Below are 23,629 nucleotides of genomic sequence, written 5' to 3'. Positions count from 1 at the left end.
TGAGAAATTGTTTAACAGCTTGGGCATGTTCCAACTTGCCCGTTAAGGTTTCCAATGGAGGTGTTTTTCCTGTCGCGACCCCCCACGCTCGGGTCCGGCCCGACGTGCAACTCTGCCCGCACGTTCTTTCATTGCAAAATGTCCGTTAACAATGGAATGTCCGAATAAACTCCTCATGCCGACTTCTTCTGCAAGTTCTCTGTTCTCTGACGACTTCCTGGGTCAACAGAGCCTGAAATGTGGAAGTTTTCAACTTGAAACGGCGAGACGCTGCCGCCTCGAAGCGCAGATCGCCGTCAGGCACCGTGGGCCGTCCTTAAAGCGACACTACCAGACCAAAATCTCTCATCAGCCGTTAAAATTTTTACCGAAAACCAGCTGAATTTATCGAATGGTGTCCACTCAGTTGTGCCTTACAGTTTTGGAAAAAGTTTTGATCAAACAAAGCAGCAGTCTCTGAGCCATTCATAAACAATGAAAAAAACGACGAGAGGGTGGGCGACTCCTCACTCAAAGACTGCCCACAGGCGAATGACGTAACCGACAGGCGTGAAAAAACTCTCGCATGCCCACGAGGGTTCAAGCATGTCTGATGTAATCACACGTGATTCAAATCCATATGGTTTTTGAAAAAAATAATAAGGTCCGTTACTTTTATCACAGACCTCGTATGTTGCTCTTTTGTCCATTGGGAAAGCAAATACAGTAATGCAACAGCATGATTTTTAAAAGTGTTTTAAAGGCTCAATCTGGTTAGATTTCTTTTTTGAGGTGAAGAAAAGGGTATGCATGGTGGAATATTGTAAAAGTACTTAATTTACTCATATTTGCAGTCAGTCTGGGTAAATCGTCAGACCCTTTGATTGTTCAGCTAAGGCTAGGATAACGTTAGCCGATTAAACTGGCGCACTAAACACCATAGAAGAAGAGAACGCTTCATTTTATTCACAGCCATGGTTGGAAAAGCAATGCATTTCCGGAGTGAGCCAACCCTGTAAAGAAAATAAAGGCTTTAAGATAAAGATTTTGAAAATTATTCCCCAAAATTTTTATAATAAAGAATGCACATTATCATGCCATGCGAAAGTCATATCCGAAAGCTGAGGTCGATCTGACAAACAGAGATGCGAGCCACATACTCGCACTCACACAGTGATTTCCCTGCTTTATAGATAGATGTTCCTTTTTAAAAAAAACAACAAAAAAAAAACTGAATGTTTTACTTAAATTTTCACCTGTAATAATTTGTCGTCATCATGCCTTTTTTTTTTTTTTGTAATCATACATTTTTCACGTTTTTGCATACAACATTTTAATATATCAGATGTCTTTTTCTAAATGCTACTAACTCGTCTGTGCAAAGAGTACATACTTATCCTTCTAAATATGTTCAATGTTGTCAGTAATACACAGCGTAATCCCTGGCATTTGCATATCATCATAATATTTGTTGTCTTCCGTAAACAAATTACACCACACTGTCAGCACTGTGACACAGTATTTGACACCGTTGCCTCACAACACCAAAGTTCTGACTTCAAGTCCACCAATGCCCGGTTTCTTTCTGCGTTGAATTTGCATGTTCTCCCTGTGTCTGTGTGGGTTTTTCCAGGTACTCCATTTTCTTCTCGCCATTAAAACATGTATGCGAGGTTTTATTATTATTGTTATTATTAGTATTATCTGTTTTATACCAGAGAAAAGGATTTATTGTCATACATGGATACATACAACAACATTTGTCCTCTGCCTTTAATCCATCCTAATCACAGTTAGACACAATCCAACCACTAGGATCCATATATACAACCCCTGGCAAAAATTATGGAATCACCGGCCTCAGAGGATGTTCATTCAGTTGTTTAATTTTGTAGAAAAAAAGCAGATCACAGACATGACACAAAACTAAAGTCATTTCAAATGGCAACTTTCTGGCTTTAAGAAACACTATAAGAAATCAAGAAAAAAAGATTGAGGCAGTCAGTAACGGTTACTTTTTTAGACCAAGCAGAGGAAAAAAATATGGAATCACTCAATTCTGAGGAAAAAATTATGGAATCACCCTGTAAATTTTCATCCCCCAAATTAACGCCTGCATCAAATCAGATCTGCTCATTGACATTGACCCTATGCCATGACATTGACCCTATGTGTCTTTTTGCAAGGAATGTTTTTGCAGTTTTTGCTCTATGGCAAGATGCATTATCATCTTGAAAAATGATTTCATCATCCCCAAACATCCTTTCAATTGTCCAAAATATCAACATAAACTTGTGCATTTATTGATGATGTAAATCCCATTTCCTTTAGGCGGTTTCTTACAGTTCGGTCACAGACATTGACTCCAGTTTCCTCCCATTCGTTCCTCATTTGTTTTGTTGTACATTTTTTCGATTTTGAGACATATTGCTTTAAGTTTCTGTCTTGATGCTTTGATGTCTTCCTTGGTCTACCAGTATGTTTGCCTTTAACAACCTTCCCATGTTGTTTGTATTTGGTCCAGAGTTTAGACACAGCTGACTGTGAACAACCAACATCTTTTGCAACATTGCGTGATGATTTACTCTCTTTTAAGAGTTTGATAATCCTCTCCTTTGTTTCAATTGACATTTCTCGTGCTGGAGCTATGATTCATGTCAGTCCACTTGATGCAACAGCTCTCCAAGGTGTGTTCACTCCTTTTTAGATGCAGACTAACGAGCAGATCTGATATGATGCAGGTGTTAGTTTTGGGGATGAAAATTTACAGGGTGATTCCATAATTATTTCCTCAGAATTGAGTGAGTCCATATTTTTTTCCTCTGCTTGGTCTAAAAAAAGTAACCATTACTGACTGCCACAATCTTTTTTTCTTGATTTCTTATAGTGTTTCTTTAAAGCCAGAAAGTTGCCATTTGAAATGACTTTAGTTTTGTGTCATGTCTGTGATCTGCTTTTTTTCCACAAAATTAAACAACTGAATGAACATCCTCCGAGGCCAGTGATTCCATAATTTTTGTCAGGGGTTGTACATACATTATCCATATATATAGCATGCATATGCTATGTGCTTTTGTAGGTAAAGGGTTATATTAATTTGTCTAAAAGGTATCTATCATTTCCCTTTCTCAGTATCAGAAACCTAATATAATAAAGTTGAATTTTAGTAAAAGTACAGGGTAATACTTTGTTTTATTTGTTTTTTACTAGAGTATTTCAACTGCTCATCTCACAAGCGGTGCAGGGATCCTGAAGACCATGAGAGCGGTGCCAAGAAAGTATGTATCCAGCTTGCAAGCTCCAGCAGTCCACAGACACCAAAATCCACTTGTGGCAAAGCACTCAGCAGTTTGATATCCAAAACTTCAAGGCATTTGCCAGGTTTGGATCCGTCACCCAAAACAACAAAGCCCACCAACGCACAGAACCGGCTTCTGGCCAATTATCCTTGGAGCAGTCATCCCAATTTAAACATAGCCAGTTGTCCTGTAAATCATCAGTGGCCACAGGTCATCTATCTCCCCAACCATCACTGGGGGCAAAGCAAGCCTACATCGATGGAACTCATACTGGCATTGTGAAGTTAATAGCAATGAAGTCACCCTCAAAGAGACAGGAAGAAAGAATAGAGAAAAGCAGTGTAGGTAATAATGAAAAGGATAGTCCAAAATCCTTATCTGACAAGGTTCTCCATAAGGACAATGGTAGGCCACATAGTGCTGAACTACGTAGACAACAACCTGTTCTTACTGAACAAAGCAAATCGGATTCAGTGGGAAAGACCCTCAGCAAGATTAATCGTGTGCAAGAAAACACAATATGGCACAGTACTACTCCCAAAGTAAGTGCAGTGCAAAATTGTGGTTCAGTGCAACGGAACAAAACTGCACGGCTAAGAAAATCATCTGTAATCCCGGATGACATCGCAGATCTTTTTACCCCTGACCCAGTAACTTATGTATTAAATTCTGTACATAAAATAGCAAGGTCTACAATAGACAAGGGAAAAGTCACATTGTCCACATGTGAAGCAAGTTGCTCACCATGTACTCTGACCACCTCTAGTCCCCATTACACCAGCTCTCCCTGTCTCAAAGTGCAAGACTCTACAAACAGTTGTTCTTCGCATACAGGGGGCACTAATGTCTCACCAAAAATTTCACCAAACATCTCCATGCCAAGTGTGTGTTTACAGCGGCTAAAGCCTGAACACCCACCATCACTTCACTCTAAAAACAATAGGCTCAAAAACAGCCTCAGACATTCATCAGAGAGTCATGTTAAAGGTAATAGTGTTACATCTCCTGAGAAACACAACTCCTGTATTATCCCCAAGACTGTGCAGCATTCTGCTTTAGAGGCAGATACTGTAATCCCTGAGCAAAGTTCTACACCTCGTCATTCTTCTAAGATGGGTAATAAGCAGGCTGATAAAGAGAGTGAACAACAGGAGAGGTTGGTGGAACATATTGATGAAGAACTGGACCTAGACTTGAGCTTTGCAGTAGATGTAGATATAAGAGAGAATTCCCAGAGCAGCGAGGAGGAGCAGCTGCTTTCTTTGCAGGAAATGATGGAGAGCATCACCAAATCTCCTAAAACGCCAGAGAAGGGAGACTTCTCAGAACCGAGCACACCAGGAACCATAAGCTACAAGTCAAAGCCTGTAAGATGTATAGATTTTTGCTTTATTTTTATCATATTGATGAGTTCATGACTCTGTCATCTTTCTCACTAATAGAAGCAGTTGCTGTTTTATCAGTTTAGATTTTAAATGTTCTTTTTTTATAGCAACCGCTGTGCTCGACCATAAAACCAGGTGTCTATAAGAACAGCCTCGATCAGATGCTGAAAGACATAAATACAAACAAAAGGTTTGCTTTCATTTGGCCTTCCTCATAAATTTAGGCAAAAGAAGTGACATGAAGTACCTTCGCCTTCACCATGTGGTGTTTGTGTTTTTGGTAATCAGAGTAAAGGAGTTTGAGACAGAACTGCGCTCTGCATGTGATGCTGCTCTGTTGATAATATCTGAATGTGAGAATACTGATGACAACCTAGAAGATTCCATTTCAACTGAACACCAGTAAGTAAATGGGCAAGCCGAGCACACATGACACTGTCGCTGGGACGCAGTCCTTCTGTGTCAGTGATTGTGCTGCTATGCTTTATATTTTTGTATTTTTATATGTGTATATTATTGTGATTTGTAGAGAATTCCTGAAACACTACTTACTGCAGTCCAGTGGCTTCAGAGAAATTCCACCAGGAGAAATGGTATTCAACCTTGAGAAGTTTGGCCGGATCTTCAACCAGCATACGTTGGAGCTGAGACAATGCACAGTCAATCCACAAACAGTGGCACAGAAAACACTTGTGTGGTGAGCTGAGTTTGTTTGTTTTTGCGTATGTAAAATTATGTTGTGAAATGAAGAGTCGCGTACATGATATTTGAATCACTAAAGCTGATGTTTGGAGATATGAGCACTGTTTAATGACAAGCGTTGATGGAACAACAGTAGCACATCAACTGACTTGACAGTTGTCTAGATGATGCTCATTGACACCCTCCAAAAGGAGCATAAGCCACAGGTGGTCACTGCTGAAAGTGCTGGCTGTTCAAAGAGTGCTCTATCAAAGTATGATTATGAAAAGTAACGTGGAAGGGTGTGTGGTAGGAAAAGATGGACAAGCAACAGGGATGATCACTACTTTGAGAAGATTGCCAAACAAAGCTGACTTGAGATCTTGTGGGAGCTTAATGAGGAGTGGACTGAGGCTGGAGTCACTGCATCAGGAGCCACATATGTGTCCAGGGAATGGGCTACAAGTGTCACATTCTCTGTGTCAAGCCATACCTGAACCAGAGACAATGTCAGAAACATCTACTGTGGGCTAAGGAGAAAAAGAACTGGATCATTGCACAGTTGTCCAAAGTGCTCTTTTTCAGATGAAAGTAAATTTTGCATTTCATTTGTAAATCAAAGTCCGAGTCTTGAGGAAGAGTGGAGAGGCTCAGAATTGCAAAGTTTCCATAGTCAGTAATGATTTGGGGAACCATGGTATCTGCTGGTGTTGGTCCACTGTTTTTATCAATTCCAAAGTCAATGCAGCCGTCGAGCAGGAGATTTTAGAGCACTTCATGTTTCTATCTGCTAACAAGCTTGCTAGAGATGCTGTTTTCCTTTTCCACCAAGACTTGGCACCTGCCCACAGGGCAAAAAAAAAACACACAAACTACTAACTTGTTTGCTGATCCTGGTATTACTGTACATGATTGGCCAACCAGCTTGCCTGACCTGAACCATTCTGACAGCTGTGCTCAACCAATGAGAAGCTGGAAAACACTAGAATTAAATAATTGGGTGTTAACAGAACATGTAAACATGGGGAAAATAAGCATGGTAGGTGCCCTTCAGCAACGGATTTGGGTAGTTCTGCCTTAGAGAATCAACGGTGCATCTGGAAAGTATTCACAGCGCTTCATTTTATCCACATTTTGTATTAGTCTTATTCCAAAATGGAGTAAATTCATTTTTTTCCCCCTCACATTCTACTCACAACACCCATAATGCCAACATGAAAAAGGTTTGTTTTTTTTTTTGGTTTTTTTTTTTTGCAAATCACATGTACATAAGTATTCGCACCCTTTGCTCACTACTTTTATTGATACACTGTTGGCACTAATTACAGCCTCATGTCTTCTTGAATATGATGCCACAAGCTTGGTGCACTTATCTTTGGGCAGTTTTGCCCATTCCTCTTTGCAGCACCTCTCATGCTCCATCAGGTTGGATGGAGAGTGTCAGTGTACAGCCATTTTCAGATCTCTCCAGTGATGTTCAATCGGATTTGGGTCTGGGCTCTGGCTTGGCCACTCAAGGGCATTCACAGAGTTGTACTGAAGCCACTCCTTTGGTGTCTTGGCTGTGTGCTGAGGGTCATTGTCCTGCTGAAAGATGAACAGTCTTCCCAGTCTGAGGTCAAGAGCGCTCTGGCGCAGGTTTACATCCAGGATGTCTCTGCACATTGCTGCATTCATCTTTCCCTCAATCCTGACTAGTCTCCCAGTTCCTGCTGCTGAAAAACATTCCCACCGCATGATGCTGCCACCACCATGTTTCACTGTAGGGCTGGTGCCTGGTCTCCTCCAAACATGACACCTGGCATTCACACCAAGGAGTTCAATCTTTGTCTGATCAGACCAGAGAATTTGGTTTCTCATGGTGTGAGGGTCCTTCAGGTGCCTTTTGGCAAACTCCAGGCGGGCTGTCATGTGCCTTTTTACTAATGGCCCAGTCACACGGCACACAACAATTCCTGAATGAAAGGAAAAAGTTAAAAAAAAGGCACAATTCCTTGAGACAAGGTGGACGAAAGAGCTTTATCACCGAACAGCCTGCGAAGCAAGAGCGCAAAAGGGACAAAAGAGGAACTTAACAAAACCGAAGCTAACGATCTCAACGCTTTAAATGAAATGCGCCTGGAGCCACAGATGGAGCAGTCATCTCTGAGCTCCAGGACTCGGTGCTGGGACGTAGCTCATAGCGCCTGAGTCCTGGAGAAACTGCAAACAGAATCTGTGGAGATCTTTGTGCACGTCTGTGGGGCCACCTGCTTTGGTTCCTCGTCCAGATCAAAAACCCTCTGGCGTGCCGTGGTCACTGCTCTATCACTGAATTATGTTCTAAGCCATATATATTGATTTATAACAGAAAACTGTCAAAACAGGGAATGAATATAAGTATAAAGATGACTGAATATATCAGAGCAGTAAATTGATCAGTGCTTGTGAACGCGCATTGACTCCCCATGTGTGGTTATTTCAACCGGCTGCAGCTGATCCACAACATGAATTCTGCCTTCCAAACAGCTCTTTATATCATCATCTGAATCATCTACGAGGTCTGCGAGAAAAATAACGTACCTTTTTTATTTTATTCAAAAACTATATGGATTTGAATCACGTGCGATTACATCAGCCAACCTTGAACCCTCGTGCGCATGCGTGAGTTTTTTCATGCCTGTCGGTTACGTCATTTGCCTGTGGGCAGGCTTTGAGTGAGGAGTGGTCCACCCCCCTCGTCGGAATTCCTTTGTCTGACTTCTTCCTGAGACTGGCGCTTTGCTTTATCAAAATTTTTTCAGAACCTGTGAGGCAGATCGAAGTGGACACCATTCGAGAAATTCAGCTGGTTTTCGGTGAAAATTTTAACAGCTGATGAGAGATTATGGGGTGTTACTGTCGCCTTAAGGACTTCCCACGGAGCGGGACGTCGCACAGCGCTCTGAGGCGCCATCGTCAGCCTGTTTCGAGCTGAAAACCTCCAAATTTAAGCCTCTGTTGACCCAGGATGTCATGAGAGAACAGAGAACTTTCAGAAGAGGTCAGGATCAGCAGTTTATCCGGACATTCCACTGTTTAAAGGAGATTTTGTAATGAAAGACGTGCGGACGGATTGGCGCGTCGGCAGGCAGCCGGCGCAGCGTGCCGCCACAGGAAAAACACCTCCGTGTTGATAACCATTTGTAAAAACCAGGCGGCTTTTGATGGCTTTCAGTAGAGTATGTGAGAAATTGTTCAACAGCTGGACATGTTCCATCTTGTCCTTAAGGCTTCCATCGGAGGTGTTTTTCCTGTGGCGGCGCGCCGTGCCGGCTGCCTGCCGACGCACCAATACGTCCGCACGTCTTTCATTACAAAATCTCCTTTTAACAGTGGAATGTCCGGATAAACTGCTGATCCCGAGCTCTTAACTTCTCTGTTCTCTCACGACGTCCTGGGTCAACAGAGGCTTAAATTTGGAGGTTTTCAGCTCGAAACAGGCTGACGACGGCGCCTCCGAGCGCGGCGCGACGTCCCGCTCCGTGGGAAGTCCTTAAGGCAACAGTAGCACCCCATAATCTCTCAGCAAGTTGTTAGACAAAGGAATTCCAACAAGAGGGCTGGACCACTCCTCACTCAAAGCCTGCCCACAGGCGAATGACGTAACCGACAGCCGTGAAAAAACTCTTGCATGCCCATGAGGGTTCAAGCTTGTCTGATGTAATCACACGTGATTCAAATCCATATAGTTTTTGAAAAAAATAAAAAGGTCCGATACTTTTCTCACAGACCTCGTACCTGTTGCCGCATGTACATAAGGACTGGATTGTCATTCCTACACTCATATTGTTATATTTAATAAAAAATGCGCTAATGCTGCATTCAAGTACCTTTGGAAATTACACAACTTTTTTTGTTGTTTCAAATTCAGCAGTTGCTTGTGGCAACATAAGTAATTGTATCCACATAAAGGATTAATTCTGGCCTATATAAGGTGCCTGAGCCCATTGAAGGTGACCCCCACCCAGATAAAAATAATCCAAGCAAACTGGCTGTTTGCCCTGTAATTTCCAACGGTACATGAACACAGCAGCAGCCTCAGCGCTCACAGACCGGCTTCTGCACTGTGTGAAAACATTCAGCCAGTTGAATGAAGTCAAAATAAACAATAACGTTACAAAAACTAAACAAACGATTTAAAAAAAACGTCAAGAACGACAGCAAAACGAAACATGGGCGAATTGAGGATTTCATTGCCCTTCGTTCAAATTTTTCAACAGTTTAAAAATCCTGACAAAGCACCAGCTGCAGGAACGAAGCTGCGCGAAGGTTAAACAATGCCAACGAAAGTCCAGATTTCTTGTTTTGTCAGGGCTTTGTTGCCCTTCGTAAAGTGCCATGTGACTGGGCCATAAGGAGTGGCCACTCTACCATACAAATGTGGTTGGTGGATTGCTGCAGAGGTGGTGGTCTTTCTGGAAGATTCTCCTCTCTCCACAGTGGAATACTGGACCTGTGACAGAGTAAACATCGAGTTCTTGGTCACCTCCGTGACAGAGGCCCTTCACCCCTGATTGCCCAGTTTAGACAGGCGGCCAGCTCTAGGAAGAGTCCTGGTTGATCCAAAGTTCTTCCATACACAGATGATGGAGGCCACTGTGCTCATTGGAACCTTCAAAGCAGCACAAATGTTTCTGTACCCTTCCCCAGATTGTGCCTCAAGACAGTCCTGTCTTAGAGGTCTACAGACAGTTCCTCTGACTTCATGCTTGGTTTGTGCTCTGACATGGACTGTCAACTGTGGGACCTTATACAGTGAGGAAAATAAGTATTTGAACACCCTGCGATTTTGCAAGTTCTCCCACTTAGAAATCATGGAGGGGTCTGAAATTTTCATCTTAGGTGCATGTCCACTGTGAGAGACAATCTAAAAAAAAAAAAAAAAAAAAAAAAAAAATCCAGAAATCACAATCTGGTGTGTGTGTTTTATTTTGCAAAAATCTCAACTTTTTTTTTGCATTCTCTTTATGGGACATTGTGTAGAATTTTGAGTGAAAAAATTACTTTAATCCATTTTGGAATAAGGATGTAACATAACAAATTTGAAAGAAGTGAAGTGCTGTGAATACTTTCTGGATGCACCGTATGACGTATTGTCATGGGGAAGGTGAGACATAAGACCCAACAATACAGATGATCTGAAGGTCGCTATCAGACTAACCTGGGCTTCCATAAGGCCTCAGCAGTGCCGCAGGCTGATCGCCTTCATGCCATGTCATGCCACATTTATGCAGTAGTAACATGGCGCAAAAAGAACTCCAACCAAGTAATGCGTACATGAATGAACATACTAGATTTACAACATACTGTTGTAAATCCTGTTTTTTTTGTGGTTGGTTGGTTGGTTGGTTTTTGGCAGGGGGTCTTATTAATTTTTTTTAAGCTGTTGGCCATAATTATCAAAAGTTTAAAAAAAAAAAGAAGCTATAAAGCAGTGAAATTTGATAAGAAATTTCATTGTCACAGGTGTATTGCTGCATACTGCAGCAATGGCGTCTTTGTGACAGATTCTCTGAAAAGTAATAGGAAAAATTTGTGCAAAATGTGTCACATCTATCCTGGGAAGATTGTTGTGATGTTTGCTGTTTCTTCAACCTTCTTATTGTAGTAACCTCTTGTCTTTTAATTTTTTTTTAATCTGAAGTTTGGTATGGGATTTTATGTCTATTGCAGCCCCTAATGGTTTTTTATAGTCCCAATTCACATTTATCATTTTTTATTTATTTTACTTTTTTCCCCTTCACCCAACCAGATCACTCCTGATAGAGTCCCACAAAGGGGATTAGCCCCCCCCCAAATCCACACACATAATGACTTACTCCTGTACTTTTTCCTTTGTCAACTTCTTTATTTTTCCCCCATCAGGTCCAGCCCTGCACAGCTTCAATTGTATGTTAGTATTGGTTTATTCCAAGAGGCCTACAACTCTTGCTTTCCCTGTCCAACACAGGTCACTCGATTCTTATTCAGGGTAGGCCCACATATACACGACTGTATCATATCAGGAATGTCTGGCTAAATCATCAAGCTGTTATGGGTAATTCTCTCTTGTTTTGTCAGATGATGTCAGTCCATAATGAGAGATTGATGTCTGCAAAGATACTTCAGATCCTTTGTGACATCGCTTGCGTTGCAGCTTGTCAGAGAGGTCAGTGTCTTGTCTTATTTTTCTAAAAAAATTGTTTCCATGCTGCTTTTGAAGAAACAATCTCTTATGTAAACATAACAAAAACGGTAAGACTTCTGGACTTTGGAAAACTGAGGTTTGGAACCTAAAATTGATTTTTAAAAACTGTTGATAAATAGTGTAACAAGTGAAACATTAAGCCTGATTTTAATATTTTTAAAGGGTGTTGAATGTTTGTTTACATTAGAAGTATTTCTAATGTTAAAGTCTGTCTTCAGTTATGATAAGTTGATGCACACATAATACTTCTTTTTTAGATTAAGATAATTATTTTTTGTATTTGGATGAAATAGTTGTTGAAAATTGTATTCCAAAAAGTTATGGGTGGTGGTTTTTTGTTTGTTTTTTATCAGTGAAAAATGGAAGTCCAGAGTTTAAGGTTTGGGTGCCCAGTTTGGCTGATGTGACTCTGGTCCTGATGAATATGGGAGTTTCCTTTGTCACCCTCTTTCCTTCTGAGGACATGCAGCCACCATTTACAGAGGCTGATTTGCTGTAGGTTGCACTTTTAATGGGATTGCGCATTTCATTCTCTCATTTGAGTTTTTCTGTTTCTACACAACAAAGGTGAAACTTAATTTATTGTCGAACTTTGAACCCTGACTAATTTGTTTTTTTCTTTGTGTGTAGAGATTACGTCATTGTCAAAAGTGAGAGTCCTTCCAGCAACAAAGAGCAAAGAGCGTTTCCCACACACAACTGTGACAACGTCTTTAAGGTGAGACAAAATGAGAAACAGCTGTCTGATACTCTTATGTTGCTCTCAAGTCTCTATCCAGAAAAGAGAACGGTATTGTTTAGCTCATTTGCTGCATGGTTGTTTGTCCTCTGTTCTTGTTTGCAGTACTTGGCACATTGTATGGGCCTGTGTCCTAAAGCGTTCAGTGATGATGAGCTGCTTTTGCTTTTAACTGTGACTACTATGGTGGGCCTTGACACAAGGCTTATCCTCGGATCCAGTAAAAATCTGCATTTTCTACAGCATGAAATGGTTAAAAACATCAGATGTTGGGACACCGTGGTAAGTCTAAGCAATTTTATTAATTTTTTAATTTTGTGAATTCAAGGCTTATGGTGACCTATTAAATAAATTCTATGGCATGCGTTTCACCTTTTTTGCCAAAAAGAATGTTTTTTCCCATTAGAATTGATAAGTGGGCATGAGCATGACTATTTAAACTCAGAAATATACTGTTGTCCTGTTTTCCAATTCTTATGTTATTTGTGTAGTTAATTATTTAATTAATGCAAGAACTAATATTCTGTAGTGGCCCAGAATCTGTCTGGCCCTAACTGAGATGACTGATGATCATCACAACATGCGTCACCTCGTACAGCTGCTGCCTGACAACAAACGTGGAAAGTAAGATGAGATTTCCTTTTCTCTGAATATTTTTTTTTTAATTGTTGTATGTTTTTGGGGGGTGGGGGTGTTTTATTGTAATGTCTTTAAAATGATACATGTAATTTTATTATGTTCATTTGTGTAGGCAGCTACGTAGAAATCTCAGTCTGTCTATGATCTCTAAACTGTTGGATGGAACCTGCACTTACAGACCTACTGGAAAAGAGCTCCAGGTGACATAGTGTAATGAACAGCAGAGCAATTCCCTTTTTGTCCAACAACTGAAAACTATACAGTTTTGTATATGTGGGCATGTGCTCGTGTGTGTTTACAGGTGCAGTCATATTTGATATTTCAGAAAATGGATAAAATTTACTTTGTTGACATCTAGTTACTATGAAATGCCTGCTAATTTTATTGCTGGTAAAGTGTTTAGTATAGGCAGATCCCATAGTAAATATAGTGCGCTCGCACTGTGAAATTTTGCACAGCACAGGGTTTGAAGTTGATGTTGCATTCGATAGAAACTGAGAAATTAGAATTTTCGACTAATCACTTGGAAAAATGCGTCTGATTAAGTTGTCATAAAATGTTAGTCTCACCCATGACTCCTTTTGGTAAACCAGTTTAAAAGTAGTGGAACTGTAGCTAATATTAGTATTGACAAATGATATCGCAGACTTCTGGGAGCACTGGTTTACCTGTCTAGCAAAATATTTGTGTGGAATTTGCTTAAACTTTTTATCCTGTATTCTTCATGTGTTATGTGGTGTATTTTACTAGATATTACATTTATACTGAGCAGAATAAAAGTATTTTAAAGACAGTCCATTGCATATGCTTGTCACAACTCTACCATGCATGAAGAAAAACAAAACACCTTTGATCCAAACACCTTCTTCATGTTTGTATTTATTTAGTTCTGTTTAAGTTAACAGATTCTATATGTCCCATCAATTCCACTCTGTGTGGTATTGTTGCAAAATTAGAACACTTAAATGTAATAGTGATTCATGTGTTAGTATTATAAGTGACTACTCTGGTTTTTGGTCTCTGTAAAGCCCCCGTCACAACCCACCGTGCGTTTTTTTTTTTTTTTTTTTCTTCGCCGTACGTTTTCTGCGGATGCCACGGCCACTACGTTTTTGTGAAAATGTACGGATGCAGTAGCAAGAGGAGGGAGGGAGTACGTTCAACGCACGTCTCTAGGAGTGTAACGATAGAGTTGACAATAAAGCAGTGTGTGTGTGGGGGGTCGCTTTTCTTTTTTTATGAGCAGGACCGGAGCGGCAGGTGTTTTTCACCTTCGGCGACGCATGAGCTTGTCCAGCCTGCAGCGGTAAGTTGTACGAGTGTTTACTTGCCTCGAAAAGTTACAGCTAGTTAACAGACTGAAGCTGTGGAGTGTGTGTTGCTGACGTTTGGAAATAAAGTCCAAGTTCAAGTGAGAAGCTGCGTTGTGCATGCAAGTCTGTCGGCCTCCATAGTATGTGGTGAGTGCCGTAATCCGTACTGCCTACGTACGGATTAGGTTAATTCAATAGTAATTGAATGAAAATGTGCCGCTTTGAATCCGTACTGAGGCAGTACTCACAACGTGCGTCATCTGTACTGCTGGTGAATCCGCAGCCTGACCGCAGCGAAGGTTCTGCATGCACTAAAACCTCTACGGCGTGTCTGCGTGCTCCTAAATTTGTACTGAGGCAGTACTTACGACGTACGGATCTCCAAATTTAGCTCACGTTTTTGCAAGTAGACTGCACGCACGTGCAAGTAGACTGCACGCACGTGCAAGTACGGCGGGTTGTGACCACGGCTTAACAGTAATAATGATGTTCAGCACTAATAATTAATTCTTGCATTATTTGCCAAATTAGTCACTTACCTTTTGTGACAATCACAGGTCAATTATCATAATATTTTAAGTTACAGGTGTGTTTGTTTTTCTGTCTTGTTTCATATGGTGCTTAGATTTCTGATCTAAGGCGGTACCTGCCCCGCATGAAACCCTCCAGCCTTCAACAAGTCTTGTTCAACTCCACCATCAAAACTAAGACAAAAGAGGATGATGAGGATGACAAGACCACTCTGGACCAACAGGTCAGTTATGTGCAGTGTTCTGAAATTCAAAGTATTGGAATTTAAAAATGAAAAAAAAAAAAAAAACTACAAATGGAATTTTTCAAAGTACATATTAGATGTTATATAAAGGCTGAGTGGATCCTTGTCATTTGATCAGTGCTTTGAATGTCACGTGACATTGATTATTCGTCCCATTGTTGCATTTAGAGTGCAATTTGGTTTCATAAATTTGGTACCATTGCATTCTGCGAACCCCGCCCTCTAGTGGGGCAGTGTTTTGCTAAACATGCAGAGTTTGTTTTGCTGACAGTTTGTTTTTTCTAACACACGCACATAAAAACAAAAACAAATCCACTGCACTGTAAACCATCTGGAGACATGAAGAGCTGTTAGGAGGAAGTTATAATGAAAACCTGGACTAATTTCTGATGTGATTTCCCCCCCTGCTGCACTGAAGAGGTACAGTTTTGTGTTTTTGTTTGTTTTTGGAAGTACACAAAGTTGGTGCACAGCATCGCGGACTTTGTCAGAATTATTTTTGGACTCATATTTAAAGTTTGTTGTTGTCAAAGCAGCAGTGATGCACAACAGCTGGACAAATTTCAGACATGATTTTTTTTTTTTTTTTTGCTGGGGTGAGGAAGTACACAGTCTTTTTTTTTTGGAAGTACACAAAGTCAGATGCACCAAAATGTAAGTCCCTTTTCTGTTGTTTTATAATTTAATATAAAATGACAAGGATGTATTTTGGCCTTTATACAACCCCTGGCAAAAATTATGGAATCACCGGCCTCGGAAGATGTTCATTCAGTTGTTTAATTTTGTAGGAAAAAAGCAGATCACAGACATGACACAAAACTAGTCATTTCAAATGGCAACTTTCTGGCTTTAAGAAACACTATAAGAAATCAGGAAAAAAAATTGTGGCAGTCAGTAACGGTTACTTTTTTACACCAAGCAGAGGAAAAAAATATGGAATCGCTCAATTCTGAAGAATAAATTATGGAATCACCCTGTAAATTTTCATCCCCAAAACTAACACCTGCATCAAATCAGATCTGCTCGTTAGTCTGCATCTAAAAAGGAGTGATCACACCTTGGAGAGCTGTTGCACCAAGTGGACTGACATGAATCATGGCTCCAACACGAGAGATGTCAATTGAAACAAAGAGGATTATCAAACTCTTAAGAGGGTAAATCATCATGCAATGTTGCAAAAGATGTTGGTTGTTCACACTCAGCTGTGTCTAAACTCTGGACCAAATACAAACAACATGGGAAGGTTGTTAAAGGCAAACATACTGGTAGACCAAGGAAGACATCAAAGCGTCAAGACAGAAACTTAAAGCAATATGTCTCAAAAATCGAAATGCACAACAAAACAAATGAGGAACGAATGGGAGGAAACTGGAGTCAATGTCTGTGACCGAACTGTAAGAAACCGCCTAAAGGAAATGGGATTTACGTACAGAAAAGCTAAACGAAAGCCATCATTAACACCTAAACAGAAACAAACAAGGTTACAATGGGCTAAGGAAAAGCCAATCGTGGACTGTGGATGACTGGATGAAAGTCTATTCAGTGATGAATCTCGAATCTGCATTGGGCAAGGTGATGATGCTGGAACTTTTGTTTGGTGCCGTTCCAGTGAGATTTATAAAGATGACTGCCTGAAGAGAACATGTAAATTTCCACAGTCATTGATGATATGGGGCTGCATTTCAGGTAAAGGCACTGGGGAGATGGCTGTCATTACATCATCAATAATGCACAAGTTTACGTTGATATTTTGGACCCTTTTCTTATCCCATCATTGAAAGGATGTTTGGGGGATGATGAAATCATTTCTCAAGATGATAATGCATCTGCCATAGAGCAAAACTGTGAAAACATTCCTTGCAAAAAGACACATAGGGTAAATGTCATGGCCTGCAATAGTCCGGATCTTAATCCAATTGAAAATCTTTGGTGGAAGTTGAAGAAAATGGTCCATGACAAGGCTCCAACCTGCAAAGCTGATCTGGCAACAGCAATCAGAGAAAGTTGGAGCCAGATTGATGAAGAGTACTGTTTGTCACTCATTAAGTCCATGCCTCAGAGACTGCAAGCTGTTATAAAAGCCAGAGGTGGTGCAACAAAATACTAGTGATGTGTTGGAGCATTCTTTTGTTTTTCATGATTCCATAATTTTTTTTTTCTCAGAATTGTGATTCCATATTTTTTCCCTCTGCTTGGTCTAAAAAGTAACCGTTACTGACTGCTACAATTTTTTTCCCTGATTTCTTATAGTGTTTCTTAAAGCCAGAAAGTTGCCATCTGAAATGACTTTAGTTTTGTGTCATGTCTGTGATCTGCGTTTTTTCTACAAAATTAAACAACTGAATGAACATCCGCCGAGGCCGGTGATTCCATAATTTTTGCCAGGGGTTGTATACAAGTACACATTTCATGGAGAATGAGTAGGATTGGCGTTTGAATAGGGTAAGGGAAACATCTGCAATGAAAACGAGCACACTTAACAGCTTGTCCACCTGTTATTTAGCCTGTATACCCTGTTATATAGCTACTGTATGTAAAATAATTTTATATTTACAAGCTGTGAATACAGTGTTTCTGTTTGTCATGTGTTTCAGGCCTACTACCTCTGCTATAGTCTTCTGACATTGACAAATGAAGCAACCAGGTTTAAGTTATTCCCAGCTAATCAGCAGGTACGTTTTGCTCTGGATTACTTGTTGTTTTTGTTGTTATAGTTGGGTTCACCTCTATGCACAGCATGGGCTGTGGAACTAAACACTCGGAGAGAGTTCAGCTGTCTCCAGAGTTTCCACAGTGATAGACGGCAGGTAGATGTGGGGTTACTCACAAGTCCCCAACTAAGTACTGTTATTTTGGTGTTTTCCCCAGTGAATGAAAGACTGCCTCAGTGCAACCTCATGTTGCAGAGAGTAATTTGATTATTTGTGCATATGCACCAAACAGCATTTCAGAGTATCCAGCCTTCTTGGAGATTCCAGGTGGGCTTTTGGAAGAAGTTCCTGTTGGGGACGTAGTTCGACTGGGGGATTTCAGCGCTCACGTTGGCAGTAATGGAGAAACCTGGAGGAGAGTGATTGGGAGGAACGCCCCTCCGATCTAAACCTGAGTGGTGGTGTTGCTGGACTTTGGTGCTAGTCAGTACAAACACCTTGTTATAAGGGTGTCCGTTTGTCTTGGGAACTCAGGTGTAAAGATGGGTGGAGCTGTCAACTCATTACCACTTAGAAATGAGCATTGTACTCTGAACTGGGTCAAGCCACCTTAATGTTTGGTGGAAGAACCTGTTCAGATGGCCAGTACCTCACACCCCTGAAAGAACTCCTTATTGAGAGGGAGGCTGGGGACAGATGCTTTGTTCTTGTGTCTTGCTGTACATTATAAGATAGTTGTTAGTTGTTTTTATTGCTGCCATAGAAACAAATCCCATGCGCAGGCAATGTTTTTTCTTTTCTTTTGGTGGGCACTCTCTCAGCGCTTCTTTTAATCCAGTAAAACATGCGGTATGGGCACGGACCTTGTGGGGGAGGGGGTCGGGGGATCACTTATGAACAATTTTTGAAAGTTTCACAGCAGTTATGTACCCAGCCACCTCTGCAAACCATGTGGAAAGCTTTTTATTTATTTAAAACTCATGCCTTGAAGGCCTCACCACAGTTTTATGCTGCCAGTCCTCCCTGATCTGTAGCTGTGCTCTGCTTGTTTACCCACCAGGCAAAATAAGCATGTTTTGCAAAACAATGCAGACCACAGTGAAGGAGCATTATGAAATGATACATCGCATTCAGAAACTATTCGCAGGCTGCACTTTTCCACATTTTATGTTACAGCCTTATTCCAAATTGGATGAAATTCATTTTTCCCTTAAAATTGTACACACAATAATGACAATGGGGGGGGGGGGGGTCTTGTTTCCACTGATCCTCCTTGAGAAGTTTCTGCAGCTTAATTGGAGTCCACCTGGGGTAAATTCAGTTGATTAGACATGATTTGGACAGACACACACCTGTCTACATATAAGGTCCCACAGTTGACAGTGCATGTCAGAGCACAAATCAAGCATGAAGTCAAAGAAATTGTAGACCTCCAAGACAGGATTGTCTTGAGGCACAAATCTCAAACGGTACAGAAGCATTTCTGCTGCTTTGATGGTCCCAGTGAGCACAGTGGCCTCCATCATCTGATTTAAACAAAAAAAAAAGGCATCTGAAGGACTCTCAGACCATGAGAAACAAATTCTCTCGTCTGATGAGCAAAGATTGAACTCTTCTGCGGAATGCCAGGGTGTCATGTTTGGAGGAAACCAGTCACCATCCCTACAGGGATGAAAAACTGCTGCAGAGTGCTCAGGTTCATCTTTCAGCAGGACAGTGACCCTGAGCACACAGCCAAGATATCAAAGGAGTGGCTTCTGGACAACCCTGTGAATGTTCTTGAGTGGCCCAGCCAGAGCCCAGACCTGAATCCAATTGAACGTCTCTGGAGAGCTCTGGAATGGCCTGTTGCACCGATGCTCCCCATCCAACCTGATGGAGGTTGAGATGTTCTTCTGTTGTCATATCATCATGTAGCACAGCCCTAAACAATTAAATTCTGTGGTGTGTTGAAGGACATCATTTCAGATTATAAATATAAAACACATTTGATGTACTGCTGTCTGTCTGCTGTTGCCATTGATTAACAAATCTAGACTGCATCAGTTTCATGATTTGGTGTCTGCATTCTGAAATCAGTATCTTAAAATGATATCAGAATGCAGCATGTATTTGGACCAAAGCAGCATTTTCCAGCAGGGGATATTGTGGTCTCAGAGCACTCTTGTTTATTTATGATACAGCCCAAAATAGGAGGTTCATTGCTCCTGGGCTCTATCAGAACCCAAACTTTCATTGATGAACATGCAGTAATTTTTAACTGATAGATATAGAGAGATTTTGCAGATGGATTGTCTGACTCCTCCTATTTTTGCTTGGAATGTTCACTTTTTTCTCATCCCTCTATTCTTAGGAGGAGCTACATTTTCTGTGCGCTGAACTTGAAGCATACATTAAGTCTGACATCAGAGAAAGTGAGAAATGCCTGTATCGTAGCAAGGTGAGTACAAGATAATCTTTCTAATTTATTCACTTTTTTAGTGTTGCCTAAGGACATTGACAGTGACCCAAAGTACATAGCCAAGATATCAAAGAAGTGGCTAGTGGCCCAGCCAGAGCACAGACCTGAAGATGCACCAAGCTTGTGGCATCATATTCAAGAAGACTTGAGGCTGTAATTGCTGCCAAAGGTGCATCAACAAAGTATTGAGCATAAATTTAAAAAAAAAAAAAAAAACTTCCATGTTGTCATTATGGGTATTGAGTAGAATTTTGAGGGGGAAAAAATGAATTTACTCCATTTTGGAATGACGCTGCAACATAAGAAAATGTGAAAAAAGTGAAGCGCTGTTAATACTTCCCGGATGCACTATATAACCTTCAGGCTGAAGAAGTGATGTGCATAAAGACCTTTCCCCTCTTTACAGAGATTTAAGGGGTCTAGTGCTTGGGGGCTGGATCTGGCCTATGCAGCATCAGCTTGACCTTCTCACTCAGTTGTGTCCTGTGTGGTTTATTGATGTGTTTTTAATCCTCCCATCCTGATCTCTGTTCAGGTGAAGGACCTCGAGGCCAGGATCTACACCAAGTGGCAGACTGTTCTAACGAGGACCAGGCCTCCCCATGTATGTTGGTTTACTATAAATAGTAGCAATTTAAGTGTTCACCTTGTCACAGTAAAATGTATTTTGCATGCATCTTCTCCATTACTGTGAATGAGGTGTGTTGCAACAGTTTTTCCACATGAATATAAATGCAGTACACACCAGAACCACCACATTAAAAGAAGTTAAAATTTGCTCAACTTTGTGCACCACAGTGACTTTTGTATGTGCAGCTAGTGTGTGTAGGGTGGTGACGAGGGGAAATTGCTCATTCCAGATATAGCCAGATGGACTAATTGGACAGACCAATGGGGCATGCAGAACAAGGATGATGATACTGTGAGCACACATTGAGTACAGTCTATGAAGATGGTTTAACTTGCCACGTTCTGTTGTAGGATAAGCTGTATCATCATTGGCAGCCTCCAACAAATAACAGACTGACAGGCACCCAAGAGCAAACGAGGGACAACCGTAATGAAGACGATAAGGCTGTGTCTGAGGAAGAGACTGAGATGGAAGATGAAGACGATGAGTTTGTGATGGATGCTGTGGAGGTAAGGATTGAGGCGGAAAAAGAAAGGAATCAGGAGGAAAATGTAGAACATCCACAACAGGATAACACAGTTGATGACTCAAACAAGAAAAAAGAAGACTGATCGAGCTGGAGCCCTGTTATATACAGGAACTCCAAGACTATGATTGTGTCAACACTGACAGGAAACACCTTTTGTTGGCACTTGTAAAAGTGTGAGGCGTATCCAGGTAGAAACGTTTGAGTGGTGTCGGTTTTTTCAGGGCTTTAAATATAGTGCCTCAGACAGAAACCCAATTAGCACTTTACCTGGTGTGTTTTGTCTTCCAGCTACTGTTTTTTGAACTTTTTATTTAAATTGTTCTGTATTAAATCTGGCAATTTGTGCCAGTGTTTTTGAGTGTGCAATTGAGACAGAGCAGTTTTAAAAAGTCTTTTGTTTCTTTATAAGTGACGTTTAGTGGTTATCTTTGAGTGCACCTCCCAGGCCCTAAGACACAAAATGTTTTTACTCATTGGTTGCAGTGTTGGCTTGTAATTCCAATAAAAAGCAATTTTATATGCAGAACATACTTGAATATGTACAATATATTTGTTGGTCTGATTGCTGTATTTGTACTCATGTAAATAGTTATGTTTGGAACAGTATTTTTTTAATTAAAAATGTTTTTTGTACTACTGTTGCTAAATACAGAGAATAAACTGTTTCCAAATGACTGTTTTGCACATTTTATTGAACATGTTTTTTTTCTCTCATAAACTTGAGTTGTACTAAATATTTGCCGTTAAACACAGCCATTGTGCCATATGTTCAAAGAATACATTTTATACGGATTTTTGCTGCAGTTTTGAATGCCATAGGTTTTGTTGTGATTGATAGAAAGTAATGAAATTGTGAAACTCGGGCTACGGTACCACTTACCTGAGGGCAGGAGGGAAAACAGATTGTTAAAGGGATGTGAAGTGTCGCTGATTGTCCTTGCCCTGGACAAGCAGCACTTTTTTGCCAGTTTGCCAATGGTTGGCGGCCCAGCCCTAATAATCTCTGCTGCCCTCACAACCCTCCCCAGTGCCTTCCTGTCTGCAAGGATGCTCTGGTTTGTACACTCCCTATTGTTCCTCTATAGAAGGTGAGGACAGCTGAGCTCAGATGGACACTCTATCCTGCTGAGAAAGTGCATCCTTTGGAGTGGATCAAAAATTGTTGCCTTTGAAAATGAGGCCCTTCACTTGAAAGTTTTATTTTGTACTTCTTTGAGATAGTAAAATTAAAACACCTTGTGCTCATAAGTGTGTGACACCAAAAAGAGATGGGTTTGTCTATCCCAGACTTGTGGAAGAAATTACTCAAAAATGATAAATGTCATCTTGTAATTCAAAAAGAATATGAGCAAACCTTTTAATGTCTCATGAACTCTGAAGCACCAGAACACTTGTGCATATAGGCTACCACCTGCTGGACGGTTAGTGGATATTGGATAGATTCTGGAAAATTAAGAACAGTTGTTGAACAGATAGTTTGCCGTCTGTTGCACACTAGCTAAGCTCATCTGTGCAATCTGCTTACAAATACCTGAACCTGCAAATATCTGTTGAATCAGACAGCACAAGGCTGTGATTTGACATGTTTAGCTTTCATGCTTTCCTCATATTTTAATAGTTATGCAAGTGTGCACGCTGATTACAAATGGATCAAATAAGTTTGGCAAAAAAGTCGGCAAATTTACCAACACTGAGTTGGAAAAGGAAATTGTACAGTTTACCTTTGAATTGGAGGGGATGATTGTAAATAGAAATGCTTGTTGAGGGACAAAATTAATCCAGAATAAAGCATAATCCAGTGCCGGATATCTTTAAACTCATGCCGTCATTGTATGACAGTTACAGAGCTGCAGAATTAGGCTTTAAATTAATAATAAATCATTATAAATTGTAAATTTGATAGGTTAACTATTTTTATATGTTTTGATAATACCTTGTACCGGATGTGTTGCTGTATGTGATTAAATGATAAAAAAAAGTTGAAAGCATAAAAGGTTTATTCAGTAGTGCCGCACAATTGCCCCTAAAATGGGCGCATGTTCTCAGTTGTCGCTACTCTGAAGGGACTCAAGTGAGTTGTTGCCAGGCAACCGCCATCTTGCTTAGCGTGATGTAACGCACAACATTTTGATTTTATTATTTTATATTTTTTGAGTCTTGTGGCTGTTGATGGCCAAATAAGGTTTCATGAAGTAAATGAGTCAAATAACTACTTCAATTGTTTTGAAGCCTTTTGTAAAAAGCACCGTCTACTGCAGGGGTGGGCGTCGAGGGCCGAGACAATGCAGGTTTTCCGTGTAACCAATCACCTCAGCAGGTGGGTTGCTGATGAGCTTCTG

The 23,629-nt window shown here is 40.7% G+C and overlaps 1 protein-coding gene across 1 annotated transcript in view; it reads left to right on the top strand.

Annotated features, from left to right (window-relative positions):
- slf2 (SMC5-SMC6 complex localization factor 2) overlaps window positions 1-21,993 on the top strand; it is a 38,344-nt gene extending 16,351 nt beyond the window's left edge. The window contains 17 exon segments of the mRNA XM_034184361.1: window positions 3,190-3,381; window positions 3,384-4,645; window positions 4,771-4,853; window positions 4,952-5,065; window positions 5,193-5,360; window positions 11,231-11,336; window positions 11,426-11,513; window positions 11,906-12,047; window positions 12,183-12,270; window positions 12,397-12,573; window positions 12,821-12,915; window positions 13,043-13,130; window positions 14,869-14,997; window positions 17,613-17,690; window positions 20,023-20,109; window positions 20,666-20,734; window positions 21,112-21,993. Of these exon segments, the coding sequence (XP_034040252.1) occupies window positions 3,190-3,381; window positions 3,384-4,645; window positions 4,771-4,853; window positions 4,952-5,065; window positions 5,193-5,360; window positions 11,231-11,336; window positions 11,426-11,513; window positions 11,906-12,047; window positions 12,183-12,270; window positions 12,397-12,573; window positions 12,821-12,915; window positions 13,043-13,130; window positions 14,869-14,997; window positions 17,613-17,690; window positions 20,023-20,109; window positions 20,666-20,734; window positions 21,112-21,372 (3,227 nt within the window). The 3' untranslated portion in view covers window positions 21,373-21,993.
- The last annotated feature ends 1,636 nt before the right edge of the window (window positions 21,994-23,629 follow it).

The sequence above is a fragment of the Thalassophryne amazonica genome, chromosome 13 (assembly GCF_902500255.1).
Source record: "Thalassophryne amazonica chromosome 13, fThaAma1.1, whole genome shotgun sequence".
In the NCBI taxonomy this organism is placed as follows: domain Eukaryota; kingdom Metazoa; phylum Chordata; class Actinopteri; order Batrachoidiformes; family Batrachoididae; genus Thalassophryne; species Thalassophryne amazonica.
This window is presented reverse-complemented; position numbering and strand designations above follow the sequence as displayed.